General features: G+C 51.8%; 1 protein-coding gene across 1 annotated transcript; it reads right to left on the reverse strand.

Annotated features, from left to right (window-relative positions):
* Window positions 1-1,812: 1,812 nt before the first annotated feature.
* Window positions 1,813-6,140, reverse strand: RPL38 (ribosomal protein L38). Its single transcript, XM_022589736.2, has 5 exons — window positions 6,084-6,140; window positions 5,841-5,872; window positions 5,618-5,678; window positions 2,634-2,756; window positions 1,813-1,887 (listed from the first exon to the last, which is right to left on the reverse strand). Exons 2-5 carry the CDS (start codon window positions 5,841-5,843, stop codon window positions 1,862-1,864), a joined length of 213 nt encoding a protein of 70 aa, XP_022445444.1. The 5' UTR covers window positions 5,844-5,872; window positions 6,084-6,140; the 3' UTR covers window positions 1,813-1,861.
* Between the last annotated feature and the right edge of the window lie 3,854 nt (window positions 6,141-9,994).

A 9,994-nucleotide genomic window follows, 5' to 3' on the forward strand; every position in this document is an offset into this window, starting at 1 on the left:
GGCAGGCACAGGCCGGGGCTGAGAGCCACTGCATGGAAGGATGCCTTCTCTAGACAAACGCCTGCGGGGTTTGCATCCTAGGAACTGGGGCTGGTCTCTGCAAAATGTGCTGGGACTAAGGGAGCCCGAGTGGTAAACCCGCCCTCTTCCCGGGAAGCCGGACCAATGAAAGGGCGGGCAAGACTGGAAGCCGCTGAAGGCGCCCCATCCGGGTCTGTCGACAACCACTGAGCGCCCGAGGACCCTTGTGCCGGAGGAAACAAAACCCGAACTCCTCAGGACTAGATTGAAAAAGGACCTCACATGCCTCGAATTCTTATAGAAAAAAGCCTACAAACGATCTCAGGCACTTGGCTACTTGAGCGTAGATCTCAGTGTAAACCACGGCCAGACCTTCCCGGGCCGCCGGCGCTCATTTGCCGTAGTTTGGTGCCACCTCGTGGTGCACCCACACATCCGTGCCGAGACCCTAACCTCGATGGTGTAGCTCACTGGACTCTGAAACCACTGCAATGGGTACTTGCCATAACCTTCTGGGAACTGAGTGCTGGGAAAAGCGCCCTGGCGACCCCCACTCAGCTGCGTGAGACTGGTCCTCGGGCTGGGGAATACTTCCTGGCCGAAGGGTAACGAGCCCACAGGACCTGTGCCGGGCTCGTCATTGTCACCAGTGTGGGAAATTTCCTTATTTCAAGCTCAATGAATTACTTTCCCTGCTTAAAAATGCGTGCCTCCTAAAACACTTGGCCCTCCATACTGCTCTGTGGGGAAGGGATGGGGGTCCTTCCATGAGGCAGGCGGGGTGCATGTAAGCGAACTGCCCTGCCACCATGCAGACATTCGCTGGCCACAGGGGACCAACATCCACTACTGTAGGCGATTTTGCCTTCTAAGCATTGCCCTATCTGCGTCTGGAGTCCTCCCCGGGATTGGTAACTGGCGCAGGGGGAGCTGAGGTAGTTTCTCAAGATCATTCATGTCAGCAAGTAGTGGAAGCAGGACTGAATCCTCAAGGAGCCAGGCCTGGCTGGGAGGTGGGATTCGGGCCTTCACGCACCTGTCTGAGCAGCGTGTCCTATCCCCACACCCACCACTGCACTGCCTCAAGGTCCGGGGTCAGATCTCTGGCTCCTCCATTTAAATGTTCAGACGGGTCTTTGGGTTCCAGGGGCTCCTTTGGCTGGGCTAACATCCACTCATCTCCGTGCTTAACTCATAGGCTCCTTCTCAGAGCCCCTCATCGAAAGTGTCCTCTCATCTGCGTTCATCTCACGGCACCAAGTACCACTCCCGAGCTCCACTTAATCCTGAGTAGCACTTAGGAAACACACAAGAGTGAATTTTCACTCCTGTGCCTGACAACACAAGTGTCTTAGTCGAGGGAGGGGAGGGAATCACACATCCACCTCCGCAGCAAGAAACATTTCAACATGGCAGACACAAAAGCGCCACCACCTCCTGAGGAAGAGACGGCTTCATTTACTGCCGTTTCCAAGAAGGCTGATCAACTCCTCCTTTTAACTATCATTTTCATGACAAGGGAGCTCATTTTACCTAAATGACTTTTACATCCCACGAGTGCAGACTGGCTTCACTTCCACCAATAATTGGCTCTTTTAACTGCCTATTTCCATCTACTTATTTTCAAACTTAGGCTTAAGAAAAAAAAAAAAAAGATGGCTTTATTTGTCCACTGGGATCACAGCCCAAGATTAGGGATGCAACAAGGTAGCAACCAGGACCCCCATCCTATTCCCACCAGAAGCCATTCCAAGTAACACCCACACCCCCCATCCTCAAAGAAAAAGGCCATTTTGAGAATTAAAAAAATTTTAATACAGTTCAAATCAGTGTGCGTGATTCATTTCAGCTCCTTCACTGCCAAACCTAGAGGAAAAGAGACACCAAAAGTAAGCCACTCAGAAGATTATTCATTTTATCTGAGTTACTACTGCTTGTCTGGATTTTGTACTTACGCTAAAGAGGGTTCGCAAAGCTCAGAAATTAAGCCCACCAGGACGGTTTCGCTTAAAACATAACAGTTAGTGTTTGATGATAAAAACGTTCCCTCTCTCAGCCTTTCTAAAGACGTTCCAGTTAGTCTTACAAGGGCAAGCGGTGCTGGCTGACTTCTCACGGTGAAGCAGCAGCCTTTGGAAACCCCTCTGGGCTCCTGGGGCAGTTTCCTCCCAGGTGCCCTTTCGAGCCTTCCACCACCAGGACAGGCCCCTATGCTTAACTAACCTATGCTCACGGCCTGTTGTATCTAATACGTCCCTCAGCCTATAAACATGGGGGTCATCAATATACCAGCACCTACCTACCTTGTAGGGCCGCGGTGAGGATGAAATGAGTGACACAGAGTAAGCATTGGCTGGTATGCTGCTGCATTAGGAAAGCACCGAAGGGGCTGAAACAAACGTTCCTGTGGCCACGGAAGCGAGTTCTGCTATGGGGTCTAACCTCAGAACCACACGTATTCCCTGCACTACACCCACAGCAAGAGCAGATACTTGGACAAACCACAGAAAGGACTTTGCTCATTCTGGGGACAAGTCAAGAAACAAGGTGGGGACAGAGGGACCCCCACACTCCGGGCTGCTCCCCCCCCCGGGGGTTCCCGCCTCACTCACCTGGGGGCAGGGACTGCTTCAGCTTCTCCGCCTTCTCTTTGTCTGTGATGACCAAGGTGTAAAGGTACCTGCTACATCGAACCTTAAACTTCACATTATCCTTATTTTTCTTGATCTTGACCGCTACCAGAGACCAGAATTAACAATTAAATTTGATCACAGAAAAGAGAGGGCGTACAGTCCACCGGCTGTGCTTGCCCCCCTCCACTGTCCCTCTGTTGAAACAGAGAACAAGATGTCCCCGCCCTCCTCTGAGCTCAGTGTTTAAAAATAATGTCAGAAATCTTCATTTCCCTTACATTACTGCTCAAGAACCTGGAGCTTACTGTTTGTATTTAAAACACAGGTAGTATCCGGTACACGGAACACATTCTAGAACATCCTGTGTCCATCTTTATTATTATTTTTTAAGGGATGAAAGTAGTTCCTAAAGTAAGGAGATGGATTATCTGCTGACATCAAGAACTTTCCACCACCGTTCCAGAAATAACTCTGCATATGAGATGCTATCGGGGCGATGCTAAGGCTCTTCCTTCAGGTCCGCCCCCCGACATAATGAGCATGTACTGAAGTTTTTCCTCAAATGTAAGCAGAACACATTTTCTGGGCTCTTTATTGCTTTAAAATTCCATCTCAGGAACACAGCTCAGACAACAAAGAGCCCCAAGTGTGCTCAAAGTTCAACAGCGCAAGGTTTGAAGTTTAGCAAACAGTGTGCTTATGTACAAGCGTCAATGCACCTTTATGAGGCCGCCACCTATTCTGGCGGCAGGAAGACATCCGCTTCCCAGGTGACTCACGTCAGGCACCTGTCAAGTTCCCCGTTCCGACTTCCACAGCACAGTTAACTTGGACTCACAACCCACAGCTCCATCTCTGCCAATAACTGCTAAAGGGGTAGGACACGTCACAGGAAGCAGAAACTCTGTGGCCCTGGCGAAGGCACTGGCTGCCTTGGCTCATGTTCTAATAAATCAGGCACATGGATATTTACTCAAACCAACCTATTTTGCTATCTTAACATTCCTCCCAAAGCTAAGTATGCTGCGTCGTCCCTAGTAGCTGCTGTGGATCTATAAACTAACTGAACCCTCACAAGATAAGGCAGACGCACCGCTTAGGAGTGTTTATTCGACATCATGGGGTGCAGTAATGCTACTCAAAAGCTCAGCAAGCAGCAACAGGAGGCATCCGTGCAACGTCCACAGCAACATTATTCACAACAGCCAAAAGCAGAAACCACCCAAATGCCCATGGACGGATAGGGAGAAACAAAATGTGGCATGTCCACACAATGGATCATTTAGTCTTAAGGAGGAAATCCTGACAAATTCTCCAACATGGATGAATTCTGAAGATCTCATGCCAAATGAAGCAAGCCAGTCATGAAAGGACCAATACCAGAGGATCCACTTACACGAGATACACCGAGAAGAGCCAAACTGATAGAGACGAAGTAGAATGGTGGTGGCCAGGGCTTGGAGGGAGAGAATGGAGACCTGCTGTTTAATGGGTTACAGAGTTTCAGTTTTGCCAAGATGAAAATTTCTGGAAAAGGATGGTCGCACTACAATGTGAACATACTCAAAGCCAGTCAACTGCACACCAAAAAATTTTACGTTTATTTTACAATTAAAACTATAGAGAAATATTCAAAAGTGTATTCAAAAAACACTCACGGAGCACCCTATCACACCCAGGGGAACGTGACCCCTACTCTCACAGGTCACTGTCTAAACTCAAGCTCCCCAACAGAATTAAATGCAAAGCCATCTGATGGATTTGGTGTCACTTGCTCAACGTGCTCAAGTCTCTAAGAGATCATCTGATCTGATCCTTGCACCAATCCTAGGAGACAGATGTCATCACCCCCTCTTCAACAGAAAGAAAACAGTGGGATTGTGTTTACCTTGCTAAGGACAGCTACCTGCTGGTAGAGCTGGGATCTGCCCAGGCAGCGACAGCAAATTCCGCGGCCCGGACTAAGGCTGACCTGATACATTTCCTTTGTGCACCACAGTACATACAAAAACGCAAGCGCACCGTCACCCGGGGTCCCCACCACCCGTCAGGACAGACATTCCCACCAGATGCTACTTGTTCTCACAGGTGGTCACCAGTTCACACAGCACCAGGGGATCAAAGGCAACAACCTGTTTCAGGTAAAGGGGACACAAACATGACTCTTCCTGAAGCCCCGTGAACTCCCTAGAAGGCTCTCCTGCACGCCACTGCTTCACCCTACCACTGACACGGGGCGTCAGAGACGGTTGGTGCCTTAGCCCACCTTAAAGTAAGTCAGCCCGAGAGTACTCCACTTTCACGCGTTATCCGATTTTCTCTTTAGCACAAATCTGGGAGGGAAAGAAAGCGATAAGGAGCAGCACAAGAAAGATGACTCCGGGTTAAGGCAGTTCAAGATCTAGTATAGAGCACAAGCTCCCCACACCTCCTTCAACTACAACACAGGCACACCAGCAGAATTCCCTCCCAGTGTAGAGAGAACACACTGGCAGCTGGGGCTGGCACACGTCCATCAAAAACTCGCTGTTTTATGTTTCTGATGCATCAATTACTTTTCCCTTCGTTTACAGGCTAGGACGCTAACACACGTAGAAGGGAAATGACTTAGTTCTTTGTGAGCAGGGCCTGTGCTCAGCCCAGAGCCTAACATGCAGCACCAAGTCGGGGTTTACGAAACGCGCGTTTCCAGATTTTCACCCAGTAAGGGTTCCGTTCTGAGCACCTACCATACACAGGAGGACACACACGAACAAAACACCTTAGGACGTTTCTTAAACGTTCACAGTTAGCTAAGGAAGAGAACACACTGGCCAACCAGCTTTTCTTACGCGAGACCTGCTAAAACCACTGCTTCCCGACAGCACGCACACGCTGAAGCAGCCGCCCGGCCCAGCGCCCGTGCAGGAGCGGCTCCGCGCCAACGCGACCCTTTCCACTCGCTCGTCTAGACCCTCACTTACATTTGGCGTCCTTTCGCCTAGCTGTGAGCAGAAAGTCCTTAATTTCCTCAATTTTGCGAGGCTGCAACACAAAGCAAAAAGAAGCAACTGTAGAGACACGCTTTTCTAGGATGGTCGGGCCCACCAGCCCCTCTCGGGGCTCGGAAGACCCTCGCACAGGCGCCCCTGCCCTTGCCCCTCCTCCCCCAACCCCGGAAAGGCCCCAGGCAGGGGTCGTACTCACCATGGCGACGAGGCGCGGAGAGCGCGGGCAGCCTGCGGGAAAACAAGCGTCAGTGTCCATGGGATGCGGGGACCAGCGGCTACCCCGCTTCCCCTCCTCGCACCCCCGAAATACCGGCCCCATCGCACTCCATCCTCCTCCCCCCGCACCTCTGATCCAGGCCCTGGGTCCCCAGACGTCACCCGGCCGTGGATTACCACGGATTACCACCCATTCCCCACGTAGGGCCCGAGAAACACTCACCGTGAGCAGCCAGAAGCGAGGAGAACGGAAAAGAAAGAAACTTCCGTTTCCGGGCAGTTAAACCCTCCCCCAGAGGAAGCTGGGTACGGTGTCCGCAACGGGTCAAGAATAACACAGGCGTTCGCCTTTCCCATCGCTGCGTCTCTCCCTGGATTAACAGCGCGGCTCCCCGAAAGCAATGGGCCGCTTCCCTCCACCACTCCCTACTTCCTCTATCCTCCGGTCCAAACCCCACCTTGGCTTTGCTAGGTTTTATTTCAGATCCGGTTTGAAGACCTGTGTTAGGACTTACTATCTACTACTTTCATTAGACCTGTGTATTGGGCATCTACTCAGAGATTTTTTTTTCTTTTAAATGGAGGGACCCTCCTACGTACATTTTATAACCTCTTTCTAGGGGTTCCTCCCTTTTCCTTCTGGTCTCCTTTGCCACGGACATCTAATCTGTCATGGGCAGGGCCCTCTTGCTCGCCTCTTTTTATTGAACGGAGCTTTTGCACTGGCTGCTTCCAATTCCTTTAAGAAGTGGTACCATAAAAGCAAGTTAAAACTTGGAATAGGGGCTTCCCTGGTGGCGCAGTGGTTGAGAGTCCGCCTGCCGATGCAGGGGACGCGGGTTCGTGCCCCGGTCCGGGAAGATCCCACATGCCGCGGAGCGGCTGGGCCCGTGAGCCAGGGCCGCTGGGCCTGCGCGTCCGGAGCCTGTGCTCCGCAAAGGGAGAGGCCACAAGAGTGAGGCCCGCGTACCGCAAAAAAAAAAACAAAAACAAAAAAACAAACTTGGAATAGCTAACGTTTTATGGAACACTCACACCGGGCATCTCCCGTACTAAGCACTTTACCCATAGGGCCTCTGTGATCCTCGGGCGTGCTTGTGACGGGTGGCTCCGGTCGTTTACTCCAGCCTTACCCGCAGAGAATGAAGGCGTGTCAGTTGCTGGGAGAGGTGAAGTCAGGACTCGGAACCACGCTCCCAGACTCTTGACCACCTCCTCACTAGGCTGCCCACCTGAAACGGGCTGGCAGCTCTGGGAAGGCAGCGTTCCCTTTGCCCCTTTGGTTCCTCGCAGGCTTCACCCCATCCCTGGTATTATTTTCTTAGCACAAATTTACCCTCAGCTCTTCCAGAACGTCTTTTCAGGCAGGCTCCGGGAAACCTGAGGTTATCGATTTAATTTTCATCCTCCACTTTATTTTTAACCTCCTTACAAATGTCTACATTTTATTATATTTGTTTCCTCCCCAATTTAATAACTGCACGACAGAATGTAATTGCCCTGTGCGCATCATTACAGAGCAGCTCACCTGAAGAGAAAAGAGTCCTTTACCATGAACTTCGCTTTGAACCCACTCCCCTCCCCCCTTCCCTCCCATTAGACAAGCCCAGGTTGAGCATTTTCCTAGAGATGCTGGAGATACAGGGAAGGATAAACCCACAGTCCTTGCCCCTGGGAGATCACGAAATCCTCTAATTGTGCTAGACAGCCTTTTAAAAGAAGCCCCTATGTTTCTGTGACTACAGATGCTTCTGGGTGTTAACAAAGAGAAAAGTTAATTGGTAGGGCCTTAATGTGAGATTATCTGAAGGTCAGGATGCCTCAGCTCTGACCTGAGAAAGACACTCTCAAATCCCCCAGCCTGACCTGACAGCCCCCCTCCATCTCAGGCTGATGCCTTTCTGGTCTTTTCTCCCCCACTGCACCGCCAAAAGCAACGACCTTTTCAGCCCAGCCAACCGGTGTTTTAAGGGCACTTCCTGACCCCAGGCATCGGCCTGTGCCCTCCCCTCTGACCCTAAGTCCTGTTTATCCTCAGAGCTCAGCTCCGCCCTCTCCTCTGGGCAGGACCCTGCACCTCTGCCTCCTGTCACCCGTCACTCATGCATCAGTTACTCCCACCTGCCTTTCCATAGGCTGTGCGGCAATGTTAAACTTCCCATACGTTTGCACTGACTTTTTTATAGAGGCGAGGACGAGGTTCTGCATTCTGTTGATAACTCTCAAAATGCACTGCTCATACATATACAGAGGTGCTCAGTGCTGACATGCAGGATCCTCGAGATGGTTGCAGCATCCGGGATCACTCACCATATGAAGGGTGGATAGATTGATGGAGGGATGTTTGGATGAATGAACGGAGGGATGAAGAGAGGGAGGGAGGGAGGGAGGGAGGGAGTGATTAATTCGGACAAAGCAGTGCCTGGCACATAATAGGTCCACAAAAATATTTGTTGAGTGAATGCCTGCTGCTTCTCCCCACTGGGACCTACAGGACAGGGACAGGGAGAGGGGCTGCACCTTCCTTTTGGCAGTGATCCCAGAGACAGATGTTTGCCTCTTGAACTGCATAAGAAGAGAACATAGATGTCTAGTAACAAAACACAGAGACCAACCTCCTGGGGGTGCCAGTGGGGGAGCTCAAGGTTTCTATAAGAGCCAGGAGGCAGCGGGAGAGGAGCGGCTCCCCGAATTGCCTTTCCCACTTTATGCTGCTCTGCAGGGCTGGGCTTGTCCACGGCAGGCGTCATCCTGCAAAAACCCATGGCTGGCTCCAGGGGTTTTCCGGGGGAGGTCATACTACCTCTCTCTCTCCTCCCTCGGGTGCTGCTGTGAAGCCCAAATGGGACAACGAGAAAAGCCAGAGTCAGAGCCATCCTGCCTGCCCCGCCCCGGGTCTGAAAATCCCTGCCCGGCCCTGGGTGTAGTTTCCATCAGTGGCCACACGAGGGCGCTAAGGCCGTGACTGGAAATGGAAAATGAAGATTCTGGCCCCTTTCTGCCTTGCATCCTAAAACCCCCGGCTGAGAGCACTTACATAATTAGAGGTAATATTTGTATGGTATTTCATACCTGACGGGGTGCTCTCATATCTACCACCTTATAAAATTTCCAAGAGGCCCCCAAGAGGCCCACGCCTTTGTCTGGCGGCAGGGCTGTCCTTTAAACCATCTTGGAAGGGGGTTATTTTGAATCTGCTGACTTGGGAAAAGGTTGATAAGGGAGGGAAGGAGGCAGGGTGCGGGCACGGAGGCTGGTGCTTTTTGGGGGGACCCAAGAGGACTAAAGGAACGCAGGTTTCTTCCCTCCTCCAGCCCCCAAGGAGTCCAGGAGAATCTCAGGTGCTCCCGAGGGATGCAGGTTCGATATTCTCCCAGCTGCTGTGCTAAAAGCCACAAGGCATGGCTGGTCGGACTGGAACAGGGTTTCTCAAACTCGGCTCTGCTGGCTTTTGGGATCGTTCTGTTTTTTGCGGGGAGGGGTGTTCTGAACCTTGTAGGATGTTCAGCTCTCCCTGGCCTCTACCCACCAGATGCTGGACCCTCACAACTGTGACAGACAAACGCATCTCCAGACATTGCCACGTGTCCCTGGGGGGCAAAATCACTCCACGTTGAGAGCCACTGGACCAGAAGGACAAAACCAAGAGGATCTTCTTTATTATAATGACGTCTGTCCTGCACCTGTGGCCAGGTACTCATGGGCCCAGGCCTCTGTCTTTGCACCCCATGGCCATTGCCCATATTGGTACCCAGCCCTTGCTCTGGGATGCTCAAAGGTTAGCATCCTTTTCTGCTGCTTCTCTGTGGGTCTCTGGCTGGCTGGCAAGATGGATGTGGCCAGGTAGTCAGTCTCCAGGAGCACACGCAGCCCCATCGGCCCGAAGCCCTGAACCCTAGGACAGAAGCCCTGAACCCTAGGACAGAAGCCCTGAACCTTAGGAATGGTGCTCTCCTCCTCGGCAGCTGGAGGACCGTTTCCAGTGGGAGGCCTTGTGTGGGGATGGGGGTTGGGTGAGGGGGGGTGGAGGGGAAAAGGCAGAAAAAGCTCCTGCAGAGCCTGCCTTTAAGGGGTCTCTAAGAGAGCAAACACCCACCCGCCCAGACGGCCCATTGACTGATTCAACGGATTCAA

Source organism: Delphinapterus leucas, chromosome 19 (assembly GCF_059928025.1).
Source record: "Delphinapterus leucas isolate spDelLeu-1000000601 "Yukka" chromosome 19, BTC_Dleu_Yukka2, whole genome shotgun sequence".
NCBI lineage: Eukaryota > Metazoa > Chordata > Mammalia > Artiodactyla > Monodontidae > Delphinapterus > Delphinapterus leucas.